The sequence below is a fragment of the Belonocnema kinseyi genome, chromosome 10 (genome assembly GCF_010883055.1).
Source record: "Belonocnema kinseyi isolate 2016_QV_RU_SX_M_011 chromosome 10, B_treatae_v1, whole genome shotgun sequence".
NCBI lineage: Eukaryota > Metazoa > Arthropoda > Insecta > Hymenoptera > Cynipidae > Belonocnema > Belonocnema kinseyi.
This window is the reverse complement of record NC_046666.1, coordinates 44594350-44616664: the sequence shown is the minus strand read 5'-3', so window position 1 is coordinate 44616664 and position 22315 is coordinate 44594350. Positions and strand designations below refer to the sequence as shown.

General features: G+C 26.7%; 1 protein-coding gene across 3 annotated transcripts in view; it reads left to right on the top strand.

Moving 5' to 3' along the window:
• The first annotated feature begins 3259 nt into the window (after positions 1 to 3259).
• Positions 3260 to 22315, top strand: part of LOC117182320 (RNA-binding protein 24-like) — a 102937-nt gene continuing 83881 nt past the window's right edge. For all 3 annotated transcript variants that reach the window (XM_033375475.1, XM_033375477.1, XM_033375476.1), the window contains exons 1-2: positions 3260 to 3658; positions 19009 to 19414. In XM_033375475.1, coding sequence (XP_033231366.1) covers positions 19151 to 19414 — 264 coding nt within the window. In that variant the 5' untranslated portion in view covers positions 3260 to 3658; positions 19009 to 19150. The remainder of the gene's footprint in view (positions 3659 to 19008; positions 19415 to 22315) is intronic.

Genomic DNA, 22315 nt, shown 5'->3' with positions numbered 1-22315 from the left:
TGTGTCTACTAGCGTCTCTTCTGCACCACATTCTTTTAGAATTATCTCGTTATTTACTTTGTCCATTAGGGATTTCCCGCTTATTATGCGCATGAATCTCATATCAATTGCGTTGATTTTACTCTTCTCTTTTTCTTGATAAGTCCATGTCTCGCTACCGTATAGTACAGTCGGTGCAAATATAGAATTATGTATTGCCATTTTAGCTTTATTTGATATGTTTTTACTTCTGATAAGGGGACCTGCTCTAAAAGAACAATATTATCGAAATAATAAAACTTATTTGTCACATTTTCAAGCAAATAGTTGAATTTTCAAACAAAAAGACGATTTTTTTAAAATCAATTAACTTTTCGACAACATAATTCAATTTTTAACAAAATAGTTGAATTTTTTTACCAAATACCTAATTTTTTATCCTACACAGATGAATTGTAACCAACAAGAATTATTTTCTACAAAGAAGATTAATTTGATAGTTATATTTTGAAATAAAAAATGCAGTTTTCAACTGAAAATGAAAGAGTTAAATTTGCAGTTTAAAAAACTAATATAAAAAGAAAAATTGGCCACCAGTTGAATTCAATAAAAACGAAAAATTTTAAAAAAATTTGAATCCTCAACCAAGCTGATGAATTTTTAACAAAGAAGATTAATCTTCAACAAATTATATGTTCAGGTAAAATAAAATACTTTTCAATCAAAAAAAAAAAAGAAAACGCACGAAATTCCAACAGAATAGTTAAAATTTCAAATAAACAGTTCATTTGAACCAAAAAGTTAAATTTTGTATCAAAGTAGTTTAATGTTTATCCTAAAATGATGAATTTTCAAGCAATTCGTTAAATTTGTAATTGAAAGAGATAAGTTTGAAACCAAAAATGAAATAGTTTAATTTTTAGTTTTAAAATTTACTTAAAAAAATTAAAAATTAATTTTAAAAAAAAACTATCAATCAGTTTGTTCTAACGAAAAAAAAGTTGTGACAAAATAGTTCAATCCTCAACAATATAAATGAATTTTCAGAAATGAAGATTAAGTTTCTACCCAATTTGACGAATTTTTAAGAAAATAGTCAAGTTTTCAAGATATAAAATTGAATGTATTGGAAAACAATTAACTTTTGAACCAGAAAAAAAATTTTAACAAGAAAATTAATTCGATTTTTAGTTAAAAAAAAAAAATTTCAGAAAAAAAGAAGTAAATTTTTAACTAGTTCAATCAAACAGAAAAATAAGAAATTTGAACAAAATATTTGAATACTCAACCAAAATGACGAATTTTCAACAAACAAAAGATTAATTTTCTATCCAAATAGACTATAGTTCCATTTCCAGCTTACAAAGGCTACATTTTAAACTAAAAATGAAATAGCTAAATTTTCAAATTAAAAAATTAGTTTTTCACAAAAAAACGAACTTTGAGCAAAATAGTTCATTCTTCAAATAATTAGTTTAATTAATATAAATTTAATAAGGAATTGAACATGAAATTTCCCAGAACAAGTGAATTTCCAACAAAATAGTTTAATATTTTACCGAGTCTATTAATTTTCTACGAAATAGTTCAATTTTCAACTTATAAAAGATACATTTTAAACCAAAAATGGAATAGTTCAGTTTTCAGTTGAAAAGACTAATTTTCTACAAAAGAAAAAAGAAAACAAATTTCCAAGAAAATAGTAACATTTTCAAACAAATAGTTTAATTTTTTAACTATATGGTATAATATTCTAACTAAATAGTTGAATTGTCAACTAAAAATATGGATTGTCAAGATTTTTAATTTTAATTTTAATTTAATTTTCAACAAAAAGTTAGAATAGTACTAAGCAATTAAAATTTCAACAAAGGATACATTTTTACCAAAAAATACGAATTTACGAAAAATACATGAATGATAAACCAGAAAATATAAATTTACAGTTTCAAATATAAATTTTTAACAAAAAATGGAACAGTTACATTTTCAGTCAAGAACATTAATTCTTAAACTTAAAAAAGCCAAGAATAATTTTTTACAGCAAAATACGATTAATAAACAAAATACAAGTATTTTTAACCAATTACTTGAAGTTTCAACTAAAAAAAATACATTTTCCAACAAAAATAGTTGGATTTTCTTATTGAGTTCCATTAATTCAGCTCACAATTAATCGAATAAAATATAAAAAGAAGAGCTTTTTTGAAAACAGACGAAAACATAAGAATTCTTGCAAAACAAGTGGCAAATAGGGAAAAGAGAGTGAAGTCTGAAATATGAGTGATTTTCAAACTTATTAGGCCATATTTTGCAACATTCGTAAACTGTTTTAAAATTTATCATGAGAAAAAATACCAAAAAATTTTCTTAAATAAAAGAATTTTTTAAATGAATTTAATTAAAGGTTTATATATTTCTCTCTCTCTTTCTTGAATCTCCCCTACTCTTCCTACATTCCCCTACTCCTCCTACGTTACCCTACTCTCCCACGCTTTAATTCACTTTTCCTCCACCCCCTGCCTAAACTTCCTCCTGCTCTATTCCCCCCTTTCATTGCGTCCAGAGTTAGCATCCCCCCTACTTCCCAACTACTAATCATAAGTTCTAATCATTTACCCCTCTTCCACTCCTTAATTTCCTATTACACCCAGAATTTCCCGACGCTTCCCCTACTTTCACACCCCTAATTTCCCCTTCACTTTACCCTGTATTCCCAATTTCCCTCGATTCGCTTACTTCCCCCTGATTTTATATAATTCTCTCTGCTTGACTTACTTCCCCTCCTCTCATTTTCCCTCACTTCTTGTACTTCCGTCCACTCATTTCCTCTACTTCCTCTTCTTCACTTCCCCTCCTTCTAAAAACTTACGACGAAAAGATAGATGGGTACGTGCCCGAAACTTTAGAGTTCCTGTCCGCAAAACAAAAACCTAAAAATTAATCTTAATTCAAAAATATAGCTGTGTTTGTGTTTACATTTAACAAGAACCAGAAAAAATTAATTTTCTCCTACTTCCTGCACTAGACAGCTCAGGCCAGAATCAAGTTGGTGCTTTGTCATTGTTGATCATGGCAGAATTCGATTTGTCATGAGGGTAAATCTAAATCGTAAATGTGAGAAATGAACGTCCCCAAGGTTCAGTTTGAATTTGCAAGGGTACGTCACTGACCCAACCGGTGTGGTAGGACTGGTAGCACGAAGCGGGATTCCCCGAGGTGGGGGGTCGACTCTGACCAATCAGGCGTTCGGGATCCGTGAGGTCTTGCAGGAAACGACTCGGCGCAGAACGGTTGCCGCGAACTTGCAGCGGCATTCGCACGTGGACCATCGTCGCTGCCGGTAGTGTGCAAGTTTGGGCACAAAAATAGAAACATAATAAACGACGAATCACATTGCCTCGCGAACCCTCTTGCTTGGTGCCAGAAAAAAATTGCGTTTATTTTCGAGGAAATGCGCTTTGGCTTCCTTGCTCATTCGGTCATCGACGAAAGTGCATTGTTGCTGTTTTTCTTATTCCAATAACTTATCAATTCGTCAAATTTTTAATTATTGTGTTAAATCTGTGCCATTTTCCACTGTGTGATTATCTCATCCCTTTTTTTCTTTCGTGCATTCTGGGATTACGATTACGGATATTTAAAACTGAGCTGGTCTGCTCCAAAATCGACGAAATTGGTAAGTATTTTCTTTATCGTTTTAAATTTCAAATTTCGAACGGATTTCAGTCAGTTTGTACAACAAATTCTCAAGTTGTCATTTATATCGACAGAATTGTAAGCATTGGATATTTTCATCTGCTGTTACAATTAGAAAAAGTTTTGAATAACGTTCGAAATTTAAAAATTCGAGAGTCATTGCCTTAAATTTAATTAAATAAAAAAAGGGTTCTACGTGAAAATTGAAGTCTTTATATTTGAGAAGATTTTATAAAAATCACTTATAATTATTATGTTACAAAATTATTTAATATATTGTTATTATAATAATATAAATTATATGAAATATTAATTGTAATTTATTCATTTCTTTCAGATTTAATTTAAGAAAAAAATCCAGAAGTTTACAAAACTGTTTATTAACTTTCATATATTTAATTTGTAATAATGTCTAGTTACTACATCAATATTTTTATGAAACGTAGTATTGAGCAATATTGGGTAATAAAAAAATATACGAAAAATCCTACTTTGTGCATAAGTAATTAGGAACATAAATCGTACAAATTTAAACAATAGGAAAATTTTGATGAGTAATTCAATGTAAAAGACGCAATTTATAGTTCAAAATTCCCACAAGCAGGGTCGCATGGCCGTGAGCATGAGTAGTAAAGCTCTAAAAGAAGTTTTATTACCTCAATAATCGTGACGAATTTCGTGAAAAAATATATATATGAAACACAGAATACTCCCAGAAAATATAGACTTTCTTTAATTTAAAAAATTATATAAGAATTTAAAATATAAATTAAAAATTGTATAGGCTTTTTTAAATTTATTTATTGATTTCATTTGGAAAGTTATAAGGGGAGATTCAACTCATAAATCAGAAGGAATTTTGTGTCTATTGGACTTTTCAACCACTTTTAGCGTGGAAAAGTATAATAAAATTTTAATCCAAATTTTTCGAAACTATCAAAAAATTGACGGAAAATTTTTAATGTTAAAATTATAAAAATGAAGGCACTTTAGCAGCAGTTTAAAAAATTGGCGGTATTAATTTTTTTATTACCTGGGGAATCGTGACGAAATATGATAAACGCAGATTATGCCCAGAAAATATTTCATTTCTTTATTTTTAAAGAAAACCTGAAATTTTTTTATTTCGATTAAAAATTGGATACCTTTTTGCATTTAAAATTTTTTCGAAATAACCGAATTTTTTTGTTTCAATTAAATAAATGATTATAAAAAAAATTACTTCCTGAAAAATAATAGCTTTTTAACTTAAGAAATAATGCTTTCACTGAATTGGGGCATTTACTTTTAATTATTTTTTCTGTTTGTTATTTACTAATTATTTTATTAATATTCGTGCTAAAGCCTCGGCTAAGACGAAAACTCTTATCTAAAGTGATAAAGGAAGTCACTGACCAACCTTATTTGTATTCCACTTCTGCCGTAACTTTCCCCTCTTTTATGAATATTATACAAATTTTTAACGTATATTTAATTTCTTCTTTCAATTATTTTGTGGAATAAAATTATTAATTTATTAATTTTATAATTTGAACTGTATTATTTTCGGAGGGTAATTATGTTCAAATCTGGAATTGCAAATTTTCAATTACTTATCGCCGGGGGATTGTATGTAATTTTTATTAAATCTATAAAAATTGCATAATTTCTTGTAGGGGCGCAATTTAAATAAAAAGTGTTTTTCTTTGTTTAATATTGCACTTATAATCCTAATTTTTGTTTAAATTAAAATGTACTGAATTTTTCTTTTTCATTGTAAAAAATTTTTTGTGAAAGTTCAATTTTTCAAAAATCATACTAGATTGAAAATACAGAAGTATTAAAAACATGGAATGTATCTAGCTAATGCTTAAAATATTTTCTAAAAATTTGTTCCATAACGACTTAAATTTAATGAAAAACGTTTACACTGTCTTTAAAATACAAAGTGGTCGAAACACATTGTAATTAAAGAATTCTTGAGAAAAAAATTAACGACGCGCATTTGATGAACAAAATTTGATGAAATTATTTTGATTTGATGAAATTATTTTCGGTTTAGTAAAAATACAAAGTGGTAAAAAAAACATTGCAATTGGAGAATTTAAAAAAATAGCGACATTCATATGATAAACAAATTTTTTTTGTATACAAAATTAATTTAAAAATGTTTGAAACATTTTTGCTTTTTAAAATTAAAGTTCAATTAATTTTCTGTTATTCTTAGAAATTATTTCTGTCAAAGTGGTTTTTTCCACAAAATAAACTAGTAAAATTACAAAAATATATAAAATATTCTAGTTAAGTAAATTCCAATATTCTTCAGAAATTTTTAGCGAAGTATATTTGATGGAAATATTCACGCGGTAGTAAAACTACAAAGTTGTCGAAACACTTTGCAGTTGAAGAATTTTTTTTTTTAAATGAGCGACAAAATTTTCTTTAATCTTTTTTTTTTAAATTTATTTTAAAAAAGGTTTTAAACGCTTTTCCTTGCTAAACTTAAAATTAAAATGGAATGCATTTTCTGTTATTATTAGAAATTATTTCTCTGATAGTAATTTTTTCTCTTAAGATCGCACTGTAGTAAAAATAAAAAATTATCAAAAACATTCTAGTTAAATAAATTTCTATACTCTTTAGAAATTTTCCTTTGAAAAGTTTTTATAGCGATCTACATTTCATGAAAATTCTTTTCTTTAATTCCTTATATGCAAAATTTTATTTTAAACATTGTCTTAAAATCTTCAATTTCCTAAATTAAAATGTACTGAATATTATCTTATCATTAGAAATTATTTTTGTGAAAGTAAAATTTTTCGAAAATCAAACTAGGAAAAATTCAAAATTATAAAAAAATTGTAGTTGAAGAATTATTTAAACCTTTTTTGTGACGTACATTTAATATAAAAATCAGGAAGATTCGCCCAATAAATCTCTGTCAAGAGCACTTTGTACTGCAAAAAAATAAACAAAGAATGGTAGTTAGAGTTATTAAAAAATTATTAAAGAACTTTTTCAGCGATGTATATTTAATAATAATATTTTTCTTTAATTTTATCTACAACAAATTCATTTTGAAATTGTTTTAAAAATGTTATATAATTTGGTGAAGCGTAAGACCCCCTTTATTAGTTTTTCACAGTAGAATTTTATAATTATATTAAACATTTATTCTCAAAAGTGCCGCTGATTTTATGCATGTATATTTTTGTTTCGAATAATTATAATAAAACTTCCGATTTTAATCAAAATTTTGTCTCGGGGTTTTATCTCAATCTCTTCCTTGTGAAGACAACCATAAAAAATGTATCAATCACTTTTTTTATTGAAATAAATATTAAATAATAATAGAATCAAGAAATAGGCGATCTTCAAAAGAATGATAAATAGTCCATAGAATTAAAATATCGAGTTTCGCAACATTCTGGTACAGTTACGAAACTTCTTGCTATGACAATCATCAAGATGTTCATCGTCACAAAAAGTACAGGAACACATTTTTTTGGTTGAGGGGATTTCCACCAGCATGGCCGTACCGCGAACTTGGGCCTGGTTTTGTTTAGAATATATAATTTACAACAGGAATGAGTTAAATTCCCCCAAACAATTATTTCCGAATAGAATTCTATTCCAGCTGTATAAAATTTATTTAAATAATTGTTTACATTTCACCTGACTACCTGACTACCAGGGTTCCAAATTAGGGTTACTACTAGGCTTACTGCAAATTGATGTAATTGAAAAATCGATTTTTTTAAATGTTTAGTTGAACTGAAAAGTCAAATTACGAATATAAATTGTTGCAAATTTGCGAAATATTCTACTGATGAGTTTGCAAACCAGGAAACTGCTCAAATGTTTGTTAGTTTATATTGGGAATGTTTTATTATTGAAAAAATAATTTAAATTAATAATTCAAATTGCAGTTGGAACAATATTTATGCGTAATATATAAATGTCGAAAAATATTTCGCTCATTTAAACCTTCAGATCTTCAGAATTTATCTGTTTTGTTTAAATTTTTGACTATTTGATTGATAATACAACTATTTTGTTAAAAAGTAATATTTTTTGTCAAAAAGTCAACTACTGGATTGTCAATTTAATCACTTGATTGAAAATTCACTTTTTTGTTGTAGATTTATCTCTTTAGTTAAAAATGTAACCATTTTGTTGAAAATTCACCTCATTTTTGGTTAAAAATGAATTTTTTGAGCCCGAAATTTAACTGTTCTATTTTCGTTAGAAATGATCTCTTTTAGTTAACAATTCAACTACTTAGTTGGAAATTTATCTTTTTTAGTTGAAAATTATACTTTTTGGTTAAAAAATCGAACTAATTTATCTATAAATATTGTTACAGTTACAATTAAAAATATTCTTTGCTCAAGAATAAAGGAGCTAAAAATGTAAGCATTGCGTTCATGGTCGAATATTTATTTTAAAAAATTCCAATTTATCTTTTCTATTAGAAAATTAAAGTATTTGGTGGAAAAAATCATGTATTTAGTTAAAAATTCTTCTTTTTTGTTAGAAAGTTAATTAATATTTTGGATTGATGATTCATTCTTTTTGGTTAAAAATTGGTCTGTTATGGTTAAAAATTTAAGTACGCGTTTAAAAGTTAAATAAGTTTGTTAAAAATTTATTTTTTAAAGATTCGTTTTTTGTTGTTAAATTTTGATTTTATGATAAGAAAATTGAATTATTTAATTGTTCGTTAAAAATGTATCCTCTTAATCAAATAAAAATCAACGATTTTTTTAGACAATTAATGTATTTTGTTCGAAATTCGTGTTTTTGATTAAAAAATTAATTTTGTTTTTTGAAAACTCATGTTTTGGTTGAGGGTTGAAAATTCAACTGTTTGGTTGAAAAGTAATCTTTTTGGATTGGATATTCATCTACATTTTGGGCGAGGATTCAAGTTGTTTTAATTCCTTTTTTTCGTTCAATTTGACTGGTTAAAAATTCTTCTTTTTGAAAAAAAAATCACATTTTCGGGTTGAAAATTGAATTTTCTTATAAAAACTTCACATTTTTGGCTTGAAAATTCAACTGCTGGTCAATTTTGATTGAAAATTCATCTCTTTTGGTAGAATTTGGTAGGATTATTCACAATCAATTAGTGTCGAATTAATGACGTTGGAGTTAATGAATCGGAGTCTGCTGCGAAGTTATTTGGCATCAAAGAAGAATGTGCTGAAAAATGTCCACATTGAGAAACAGTATCCAATTAAGTGAAATTCCATTTTTTTGGCTTTTTTTAATTCTGTTCAAGTTTAATTTTTTTAGATTAATCAAAGTCAGAAATAAAATATCACGATTATATTTTTGAAATAACTAATTGATTATAACATTTCTGCGAAATAAAATGATTAATTTGTTTTATAAGTCGTACAACAATATGTTGAGGTCCTGAAAATCTTTAGTTTCATATGAATAATAAAATTTATCTATTTTTAGGATCAGTTTATTTGATTTTACATAATTAGAGAAAAATTTCTTTACACAAAGAGAATAAATGTATATTTTTTAACTTCCTATAATATGGTAATAAAATAATCAGTAAGTGTGGAATCCGAAAAAAGTAAAAAAAAGTTGAAGTCGGTTAATATCTTTCTGTTCTCTTTTTTTATTTTCAAATTAAAAAAATATATTTTTGCTAAAACATTTAGTTTAGAATTAATAAATTTTTTATTTTTGTGTATTCTTGGGATATTTTAAAGATCAGATGAATTTTTTTTCATATAAATGAAAAATAGTACCTCTTTCTTTAGTTAAAGCTGAAGAAATTTCCGGTTCGACGTATTCAATTTTTTCAAAAAAGGCGTGCATTCAAGTCAATCCAAAATCACATGTTTTTGCACATTTTTTAAGAATACTACAATAGGTAAAACACTTTTTTCATTTATTATTTTTCATTAGTCAAAATTGTAGTTATAAAAAAATCGCTAAGATTTTTAAACTAATTAACAAAAAAGTTTCTTTCAAATTTGAAGTAAATAGAGAGAACAGAAGACAATAAACGATACAAAAATGTGTTTTAATTTTTTTGGATGTTAATCCACAAACTTTTTTCCATCGGCTCAAACGATTCGATTAATTTTAATATTTTCAATCTTTCTGAAGTATTGAGCCTCGAGAACAGAATATTAAAACTGCCGAAATCAATCTAACAACAATTATTTTACAATTATGTTATTAAAGCTTACTTTTGAAATTCATCGATTTAGCGCACGTTAAACTAATATTTATTTTCGAAGTTATAAAATTGGTACTTTATTATATTTGTAAATAAATATTGTTTATTTGATCATTACTTCTGCAAAGAAAAAAATAATACTTTTTATCACACCTCGAAAGTTAAATTTAACACAATTTAAAAAATAAAAAAAAATAAAAAATTTGCCGTTTTTCGGATGCAAGGAATTTTTTTTAAAATGATTTTTTACCCAAATTTTTTAGTTTTCTACAAAATGGATAGTTGAACAATATGGCGACAAAGACTACTAACAGAAGCACTGCGGGCACGTGTTCTGCGCCACGATTTATTAATAAACTCGCAGTCCGTCGACTATTTGTAAGCGTATAAAGAGACCGTGAAGCTTTCCAGCTTTTTTAATCCTGTTTTTAAAACCTGCTTAATCTAAAGTCACATCGTAAAATTTGCTCTTCACTTGATTTCATTTCCAGAAATACTAAAAAAAATGCATAATTTTTATTCGGTGATACCTATTTGATAAGAATGTTAATCTTGATCATTTTTGTAATTTTCGGAATTACTTTTCATTCAAATTTATGTATAAAATTTCCATTTTTGTAAATGCATTATCCCTAGAGAAATGAAGTTCTCTGAAATAGAAATTTGATAATATTCCTGTAAAGGTGAAGCTTCTGCTTTCTAAAGTCCACTCATTTTAATTATCACATTTTGTGATAATTGCAGAATGCAGATATACGTATGCAGGTAATTACTGTGTGAAGTATGTTAATTTTATAGTTTGTATTTTTATTTTATTTTTTATTGATTAGTAAAGACATGTTATTTTTGCCAAAGTGATAAACTATTTTCTTGAAATGAAAGTTAAATTTCAATAAGAAAGATTAATATTTTATTCGATTTAAATAAGTGATTAGTTGTATATAAATTTTTTGTGATGGAGTTTTTTATGTCGAATTCACTTGTACTCAATTCACATGCACTCATCAAAGGGTACATCTGAAGAGTACTTGAGTGCTCATCACCCTTAAGTGCCTCTTACGTTGACATCATTTTTAGTAGTTTTCTCTGCAAAAAATTCTAATTTCTGAGATGAAGAATAATAATTGCTTTTGAAAACAAAACTAACAATACAAATATTAGGTATATAAAGATTTATTGCTTTCCTCAAACGTAGCTTATATCTGAAAGAAATATAAGGATATTTGTTTAGCAGATTAGTTTTGCTGATTTATGTAATACTTCAAACAAATTACAAAATTATTCTTTCATACTTATTTTCTTAAATGTTGCGATTCAAAATTTTCTTTTATAAAAATGATATAATTTTGACCATTTTATTTGGAAATAGTGTATAACTTTGAAGTTGCTTTCAAAATATTGACATTTTCAAAGTGTTAAATATAATTGAATTTTCTTTAGATAATTGAAATATTAGACAATATTAGTTCGACTTTGAGAAAATCGAATACCCACCCTTCATTATTTAAAACTGTTTACACGATTTTGTAAGTGGGTCGTCAATGTGGTGTATTCTAAAAATAGGTCAATATTTTCTACAAACAAAATGAAAGTACCTATTTTTGGTCTTGTTTTAATAAACAAAAGAAAATACAAGAACAAGTGCAAAAGCAGCAATTTTAGTCTTGAAATATTCTACAAAATTGCTCACAATTTTTTTATGTTCCTAACTTTGTACCTCAAATCTTGATTCTAGATCTAGAATCTTGATATTGATTGATGTAACCTGTAATAGAAACCAATGACTGCCCTACATGTCCGGTCTGATAATGTATCTGGTAAAATTATAATATTTTGCAGAAAATAGAAATGGTTTTGAGGAATCAGGATGACACAGAAAAAATAGGGGTTTATTTTTGTTTCACCTCATTAAAAAAAAAATTAATTTTGAGCTTCAGCTATCTTTACTCTCATTATCAATGTAAATATAAAAAAATTGAATTGACTGGGTGTTATTATTAATTTTTATGTTATTCTTCTTCTTATTTCTGGTTGATTAAAATGGCCATAAGTTAAATCAGCCTTCACAGTTTAAAATTGTCTAAAAATTAGGGAAAATAGGTTGCTTTTTCACGATAACAGAGGAATACATTTTTTAAAATAAAATTAGTGTAGGTATCGTATTGAATGCATTACTGAAATACTTTAAATTTCTAAGATTTAAAGTTGTAATATATTGAATTTTTAACCAAATAGGATTGTATACCGAAAGAGATTTATTTTAAACACAAAAAGGTGAATTTTCAACAAAAAAGATTATTTTTTCCGATAAAATATTAATGTTCTAACAAAAAATATAACATTTCAACAAAATTGTTGAATTTTGAACCCAAAATTACGAGTTATCTACGAAACAGTTGAATTTAAAACAAAAAATATAATTTTATTAACAAAAATATTATTTTTTGTTAAAAGCTAAATTTTTCAAATTAATTTTTTAATTTTTAATTAAATAGTTGCATTTTAAGCCAGAAACAAGAATTTTCTACAAAAATGTTAAATGTTCAAAACATAAATTTGAATTTTTAAGCAAAAACTTTATTTTCCACTAAATAGCTAACTTTCAAATAAATAGTTTAATTTTTAAGCAAATAGTAGCATTTTGTAATAAAAAATATAAGTCCTCTGTGTAAGTTTCTACCAAATTTGTTAATTTTCAAGCCAAAAAAAAAAGAAATTTCTAAAAAAGAGTTGAATTGTGGAGCCGCAAATACGAATGTTCGAAAAATGTTTATTCCTTAACCAAAACTAAAACGATTTTTTTTTAATAATTAAACTTTCAACCAACTATACGAATCTTTAAGAAACAAACAAAAAATAAATTATAAACAAAGTACAACTGTCAATCAAGCAGATGGTTTTTTTTACCAAAAATAGATTAGCTTTTAACCAAATAGTTTCATTTTTAACCAAACGATTACATTTTCAACCAAAAAGACGAATCTTCAATTTAATTTTCTACCAAATTGTTGGATTTTCAAGTCACGAAGAAGAGCTTCCTACAAAACAGTTATAGACATTTTTTAATCATAAATATGATTTTTCAAAACAAAAAAAAAGGAATTTACAAAAAAAAAACAATTTTGAACAAAATAGTTACGATTTTAACAAGTTCAACATTCAACAGATAAAATTTCAACCAAAAATAGAATAGTTAAATTTTCAGTTATAAGGATTAATTTTCAACTAAAAATACGACTCTTCAATTTAATTTTCTGCCAAATTGTTGGATTTTTAAGACAGAAAGGCCACTTCTACATAACAGTTGAAAGTTGAAGTCGAAAATATGAATTTTTAAAGAAAAAAGTTGATTTCTGAACCAAAACTAAAACGAATTTCAAACAAAATAGTTAATTTTTCAACTTTGTAATACGAATCTTCAAGAAAAAAAAAAGAATTTGTGTTTAAAAAATAGTGCGTTTTAACCAAAAATTAAAATTTTCAACCAAAAATACGAATTCCATTTAATTTTTTACCAAATTGGTATATTTTGAAAAAATACCATTTTTCTACAAAACAGTTGAATTTTAAAAACGAAAATATAAATTAAAAAAAAGTTTATTGACAAAAAAAAAAATAGAAAGAATTTTCAACAAAAGAGTTATATTTTCAACCTACTGTATGAATATTTAACAGACAAAAAAATTATTTTAAATTCAAGTAGTTCCACTCTCAACCTATTCGATGCATTTTTTACCAAAAAACATTACTTGTTTACAAAATAGTTGCATTTTCAAACAAATAATTAAATTTTCGCCCAAAAATCGAATCAACAATTTAATTTTCTTCCAAGTTGTTGGATTTTCAATCAAAAAAGTCCACTATTCTACAAAACAGTTGAATTTTCAGAAAAAAATTAATTTGCAACAAAAACTTAAGTTTTCAACAAAATAGTCAGATTTTCAACCATCTATACGAATCTTTAAGAAACAAACAAAATTTTTTAACCAAGTTGTTCAACTGTCAACCAAGTAGATGATAGATCATATAAGATTACTTTTTAACAAAATAGTTGCATTTTTAACCAAATAATATTTTAACCAAAAATACGAATCTTCAATTAAATTTTCTACCAAATTGTTGGATTTTCGAGCAAAAAAATACCACTTTTCTACAAAACAGTTGAATTTTCAAACCAGCTATATGAATCTTTGACAGAAAATTAATTAAAAACCAAGTAGTTCCTCTCTGAACCTAGTAAATGAATTTTTGGCCAAAAAAGATTACTTCTTAACAAAATAGTTGCATTTTTAACCAAATAATTCAGCGGAAACGAACTACGAAACAAAAATATAATATTAGATTTTTCAACCAAAAATAGTTAGATTTACTCATTGACTTTTATTAATTCAGTTCGTATTTTTAGCGAAAAAAAATAGAAAATGGTAAAGGGAAAAGTTTCTTGAAAACAGGAGGAAAAAGAGGAATTCGTTTTAAAAGGAGGGAAAAAGGGGACGAGTGTGAAGTCTGAGTAATAGTAAAACTTTGGGACCTTATGTACCCATCAGTACAGGGTGAGCATACACTGCAGCGATACACACAATATATTGTACAGCGTGCACCGGTTTTCTGCAGCAGCAGCTGTTGCCGGGGTTTAGGGATCTACCATAAGCACCGGCTTCGCATTGGCAGCACTCGCAGGGTCGTCGCAGTGTAGAGAGGGGAGGCTGAAGCAGCCCACGTTTGGGCCCTAGGTACCGTTGCACACAATGAAAGCGGACCCTTCGAACAGGACCCTTTCTAAAAATCATGTGGAGGCTTCATGCTATTCGCTCAAGCCGTACAGCCACCAACAGGCTTTACGATCATGCACTCTGATGGGTCTTGTGCGAATGTATGAACGAAAATCCTCTACCTGGGGCCCCCGGCCCTCATCCCTCTCTTCCTCTATTTTGCTCTCTATTGCTATTCCACAATCCACAAACACTGTTTTTTCAAGTCTGATGGAACACTCAGTCTGGACAAACTGGCTGCAACTTCCTCCTGATCTGGAAACGAACAAGGTCAGGATTCTTTGCCCTACAAAAATATGGTGTTCTCCCTTTATTCTCAGATTTCTCGCTGGGAAAGAGAAATTAAAGTTCTGCAGCTGATATTAGTTTGAGGGCTGTATTCCATATGGCGCTGCTGTTTTTTCTTTTCGGGTAATGCATTTTATGCAGTGTGGCTACTGGGCAGAGAAATGACCAGGAATTCATTCATAATTTTTTGTAGAAATATCTGTCAGCAGTCTCAATTTTTTAATTTTCAATTCTAAAAAAGAGGTTAGTCTGGTCAAATATTTAGTTTATAAGATATGGTATTGCTATTTTATTAGTCACTTAAAGAAATCTTGTTTTGTATCAGAAGGATACTTTTTGCTCCAAAGGAAATTGCCTCTAGAATTTAAGTTAAGGGCATGTGATACTTAGAAAATTGTCGATTTTACCAGTTTTAGGTTCCCCCGGCTTTTTTTCTAGAATAATAAAGATTTTGTCTTAAAAATTTGGAAAATAATAACGAACATGCTAACGGACGTCCCCACACACTTTTTCTGTAGGTTAATTCAAAAAAGTTTTAATTTAGCAAAATGTGATTAATTTGCATAGCGCTTAGGAAATAGTATCGATTTTTTCAGTGTTAGATTCCCCGGCTTTTTTCCTAGGATAAGAAATATTTTGCCTTCAACATCTAGGAAATGATAACGAACATGCTAACGGACGTCCCTGCACACTTTTTTTGTGTTTTTTATCAAAAAAATTTTGATATTGCTAACAACGTGCGTGTATATTTCGAGGTTATGTGTGTTACAATTCACCTGAGCGTTATTTCCAAACTACACAATGTTTTTGGACGAAAACTTTGGACTCACAAATAAACATAGTAACTAATCTCCCGGAACTAACCTTGTTTGCAGGCAATCAAAAAAGTTTATTTCCTAAATAATTTCCAGATTATCGGAAAGGCAGAGATGAAAAATGACGTAACCTCAAAATAATGCATATGCCATGCATAAAATTTTTATTTAGCACAATACATTTTATTGTTATTATCCCTCAAAAAAGTTTCCGGGGACGTCCGTTATGATATTTTATACCATCTCCGAATTCAGTTTTTAAAAATTTTCATTTTTGTGGAAAAAAAGCCGGGGAAACTATAAGTATCACATGCCCTTAAAAGGAATTTCATTTCTCTGAAAAAAATCGTTTTGCAGCTAACTTCACTTAACCTTGCAGCCCAAGAAGTCGTTTTCTGTAAAAAAGATATTCAAGTGGTTCAAAAATAAAATAGGCAACAGGGCAGTGATTTAGTTTCAAGACCGTGCGATAATCATTTTAGGGTTGGGACAACAATTTTACTAGTTGGCACAATCATTTTGCAGTTAGAACAATCATTTTATAGCTGGAACAACAATTCTATTAGTTGGAACAACCGTTTTATTATTTGGAACAACCCTTTTAATCGGCGTCGCCATTTTATTAGCTGGGTCAATCATTTTATTAGTTGGAACAGCCATTTTATTTGTTGGACCAACCATTTTATTAGTTAGAACAACCTTTTTATTAGTTGTTCGTGAATTTGTCTGATTCCTAGGACTATTATAGTTTAACTTCTCTACGACATCAAAATTGAAATTGTTCAATTTTGAAGGCCTCGATTTGAAAATAAAAATTGTTAACTATCCTAATTTTTATTTGTTTGATTTAAAACTTTATATAATTAGGGTGAGTCTGAAAATCGGAAATAAGCCTGGAATTTCTTACACCGGAAAAACTAGGGAATAGCCAGGAATTTGTCAGATTTTTGTTCACTTTTGCAGCAATTATCGTGGCGCTCACCGAAAAAAATGTTGACCGATGATAATTTTTTATTTAAGCTTTTAAAATTAATGTTTCGTTTCAAAAATTAATTTTCTTTTTAATTAAATTGATTAATTGATGTATGGTTTACTATGGAAAATCTAGATTTTAGATCCTGGATTTTTAAAACACTTGCATATCTCCTAAAATACAATTGAAAAATTAAGACCTTTTCTTAATTTATGTGCTAAAACTTCGGTTTATTAAATCCCAAACTTCACACTCTCCCCCCCCCCCTTTAAAAACAATTCCACCTTTATTCCCTTTTTTTCAAGAAAATTCCTCTTTTTCTCGTTATTTTTTTCTCTCACTTGAATGCGAATAACAACCCAATCTATCTATTGCCTTAAAAAGTCTACTATTAAATCTTTGGCTCAGAATTAATTTATTTTCGCTAAAAAATTCTACTATTTGCTTGAAATTTTTATTATTTTGTTGAGAGGTCATTCTTTTAGTCGAAAGGACAGCTGTTTTTTTTTAAGATTTGACATCCTGCTTTTAAAATTCGTCTTCTTGGATTGAGCATTCATCATTTGGTAGACAGGTGATCTTTTCTAGTTAAAAATTTATCTTTTGTGGTTGAAATTTTATTCTTTTTAGTTGAAAATGTTTTAATATTATATTTTTCGTCCAGAATGTATGTCTTTCGGTTCCAAATTCTATAATTTGGATGAAAATTCAATTGTTTGTTTCAAAATTCAACTATTTTGATCAAAATTGTACAATTTAGTGGAAAATTTCATTTGATTTGGGAAAATTCAACTATTTTACGTGCTACTTTGTCAAAAAGTCATATTTTTGGGTCGAAAATCGAACTTTTTTTCTGAATATACTTCTTTTTAAATAGAAAATCCGTCATTTTTAAATAAAAATTCATCTTTTGGTTAAAACTTATTCCGTTTTAATTGAAAAGTCTACTATGTACTGTATTTTTTCCAGACTTCATCTGTTTTGATTATAAATTATACTATTTGTTGAAAATTCAACTATTTACTTAAAAAGTCATGTTTTTCGGTCGAAATTCTTTTGGATTAAAGATTCATCTTTTGATAGAAAAGTTTTTTTTTAAATTTAACTGTCTTCTAAAAATTTCGCCTTCTTCGCCTAAAATTTAAGTTTTTGATTAAAAATGTAACTGCTTTTAGTTGAAGTTAAGCCTCTTTTGTTTCATGTTCGATAATTTGGTTAAAGAATCATGTTTGTAAATCTTAAATTCAGGTTTGAAGATAATAATAATTTTTTTACTTTTTTGAATCATAAGTAATTTTTTAATTTACTCATTGTCTTTTGCAAATTGACAAAACATTTTAAATTATTTCAAGAAAGTGTGGAACAAGATGAAATTATTGTTTTCCTTAGAAATTAGTTTAGAATTTTTCCTTGAATGATGTAAAATTATGGAAACATAAAAGCGGAATGCTATCTGTAAAAACATTTAATGTATACATTTTCAAGGCACTGGGAAAGTAAAAACAAAAAACCAGGGAAGAATTTTTAAAAACAAACTTAAAGAAATTTAAATTGTGTAATAGAGTTGCACATGTTTTCATAAATCAGTTTTAAAAAACATAAACTCAAAAAAATAAATTTGTATGACCTGATTGAACACTAAAAATAAAAACTCAATAAAAATACTCAAATAGGAGACCTCTAAAATCATATCTGATTTTTAGTTTATTTGTCTTAAAAAATTCAAAGTTTGTTCCCCTTATAAAGTGTATCACTAACTGTATTTTTAGTGTCCTAAATTATTTTTAAATTGTTAAAAACAGCATTTTGACAACTTGTTCATTATCCAGTTGTCATTCTCATGGCTTTTGTTATTCTAACTATAAAAGTAAATAATAAACATAATGTATAGAATTACTGAAAAGAAAACCAAGAATCCAAAGAGCAATTTTGGATAACCATCGTAAAATGTTTCTATAGTAATTTGACAAAAGATTCTTTTTTAAAAAATGTTGGACAAAAATAAAAAAAGTGGTAAGATAAATGAGAAGGCTACCAACGAAACCCCCTTCTTTCTCATTTTTTTATCTTTATTTTTGTCTATTTAAAAAAAAAATTAATACGAACTTTTCAAATTACAATAGTTGCAATAGTTAAAATAATTTGTTCCATACATGAACATGCTTACTGGACATTAAAAACGAGTTTGAATTTTATTTTAATCTAATTTAAATTGATTAAATTTGAATAAAAATAAATAATAATAATTCAAAAAGTTAACGATTTCTAAGAAATTTGTTGATATTTTTGTTGCAGAAAACATTCCGGGCAACATAAATGCTGCGTAGTCTGTGATAAAGAGTTAGAGTCTTAAGGAGGAGGTACTTAGGGGAAGCTGGTTGAAAAACCAGCAATTGTCATTAACCTGTCGGGCGAAATAGTGTCGAATTTTTGGAGAATGCTGATGCCTGGAGCAGCAGGTCTCAGTGCCGTTGGCACAGTAGGAGCTCCAGGTCCAGAAGACCTGGTGGCAGGTCTAGGGGCCCTGGCTGGAACAACCCCACAACAGAAGGACACCACGTGGACAAAACTCTTTGTCGGTGGCTTACCCTATCACACGACGGACAAAAGTTTGAGGGAACATTTTAATGTTTATGGAGATATCGAGGAGGCAGTAGTCATCACGGATAGGCAAACTGGCAAAAGCAGAGGATATGGTTTTGTAAGTATACTTTCAGATTTATTATCAAATTATTTTAATTATTATTCGTTTTTCTTCTCTTTTTTGTAACTTAGAATGTAAGTGGGAAGAGGGTGTCAGAGCCCTCATTCAATATTTGCACAGGACACTAGGGCCCTGCTCCCATTTACATTATAAATTACGAATTAATTAAATTGCATTATTTAAACAAAATACCAAATTAGCGGGACAGACATTGTGTTATAGGTCAGGGAAAATATAGAAATGAGGAATTAAAAAAAAAAAACAAAAAAAATTGGTCACATTTTGTAAAAAAAAGTTCGCCACTTCTAGTAACTTTCTTATCTTACATCACTCAACATTTTCTCAAGTCACTATATTCACTTTTTAAATAAGGAAAGTCACATTAGACACTTATTTTGATAAATTAACGTAGTTCTGAATTTTATTGAATTATTTTGAAATATTTTAAGGTATTTTAAAATATTCATATAATTTTTAACAGATTTCAATTATTTGAAGGGATTTGAAAGAATTTAAAAGATTTTATACGATTTAAAAAAATATTTCTGGGTATTTTAAATGACTGAATATTTTTCATTAGATTTCAATAATTTGAAGGGATTTAGCAGAATTTTACGGTATTTTTAAAACATCTAAGGAATTTTCAAGAACTTACAAAAGCTCGAATGAAATTTCAAAATTTTTTCGAAGGGTTTTTAATATTTTAGTGTATTTGAAATGATTTTTAGACATTTTCAAGATATTTACAAATATTTAAGAAATTTTTACGGATTTGAATGATCTTAATTTTTTTTTAATTTAATGGGGTTTTAAAGAATTGAATAGAATTTTGGAAGATATGGAACGATTTTATAGAATTCATAAGGTTTTAAGATATTAAAAAAAATTCCAAGGGATTTCATAAGATTTTCAAGGATTTCAATGATTTTAAGATTTTTAAGGGATTTTACCAGTTTTTAATATAATACTTCTTCCAGGTTTTTACGTAATATACTATTTAATGCAATTTGACATGATATCATAATATTTTTATTGATTTTAAATAATTTACTCACAAGAATTGAGGGATTTAAAACTTTTTCATAGATTTCCAGGTATTTCCAAACATTTTAAGATTTTTTAATTGATTTTAATAATTAAAAGAATTTTTAAAGGCTTTAAAAATTGATATGTGTGTGTGTGTGTGTACGTATGCATGTATGCATATATATTTATATTATAAATTATTTCCAAGGATTTAAACATTTTAATAGAATTTTGAAGATTCCAAGAAATTTTCAATTGATTTTAAAAATTTTAAAGAAATTCAAAGATTTTAGTTTTTTTTTTAAATTCCGAGAAGTTTAAGGGTGTCTTTAAAAGATTTTAATAATTTATAATTTATATTAATGTACTATGTAATTTAATTTACTAATTTTTATTAATTATAAGTAAATAATAATATAATAATAAACATAAAATAAAAATAATAATATATATTAATTGATTATAATATTTTAAAACTTAAGTTACTATATATTTAAAATTTATATTAATTTATAATATTTTGAAGTATTTAAAAAAACCAAAGCATTTTCAAGTTCTTTAAAAAGTTTCAAGTTATTTAAAAAGATTTTCAAGGATTTGAACTATTTTATAGAGTTTTAAATATTCCAAGGAATTTTCAATTGATTTTAAAAGTTTCAAAGAAATTCAAAGATTTTAGAGTATTCTAAAAAATTCCGACGAATTTTAGGTTGTTTTTTAAAGATTTGAATAATTTATATTAATTCACTATATAATTTAATTTACTAATTTTAATTAATTATAATTAAATAATAATATATAATAATATAATTATAATTAATGAATTATTACAATTTTAACCAAATTTACTATATATTTATAATTTATATTTTAAATAATTTGAAAGAATTTATAATATTTTGAAGTATTGAAAAAAAAACCCAAGCATTTTCAAGTTCTTAAAAAAGTTTCATCGTATTTCAAAAGATTTCCAAGGGCTTTAACTATTTTGAAAAATTTTAAAAGATTACAAAGAGTTTTTAATTGATTTTCTACGTTCGAAAGAATTTCAAAGATTTTAGAGTATTTTTAAAAGTTCCTAGGAATTTTTAAGAGCTTTAATAATCCCCCACAAGAAGTGAGAAATTTCATAGGGTTTTAAAAATTTGAAGAGATTTTCAAATATTTTTTGTAAATAATTTGAATTCATTTGGAATTCACCCTGAACTCCTAATAATTTATCCCGATTTGCTTTTAATTCTTTTAAAGTTTTTGTAATTCTCTTGAATTTTTTAATTCATTTAAACTCTTTCAAATTCACTTAATTCAAGGGATTTTTGTAAATTTTCAAAAGTTTTTATTGAATTAATCCTGAAGACTTTTATACTCTCGTTGAAACAAACCGTTTCAAAAAAATTATTTTGAATTTCCTTGCATTCCTCTAAAATTATTTTTATTTTACTGAATTCAATTAATTTTTTCACATTTTTCAATTGTTTTTAGTTCACTTGACTTTTTTTATAATTCACCATCAATTTTAGTGTGTTTTGTTGAATTCTTCGGCATTTTCCTTAAGCTCCTCTTAATTTATTTCAATTTTACTGAAATTAATGGACATTATTGGATTTGAAAACATACAATTCATTTAAATTTAACTTTAATTATTTTGATGTCTTCTGAATTTATCCTGTATTCCTTCAAGTTCACCTGGAATCCTTATAAATTTGATCGAATTCTTTTGAATTCTTTTCAGTTCAAAAGACTATTAGTCACTTTATTAATGTACATTAGTCACTTTCGTTGAATTATTTGCAAAAGATTTTATATTCAAAATGTTAGAAGGTTAGGATTTTGATATTTGAATATTTATATTATTATATTATTATTATATTT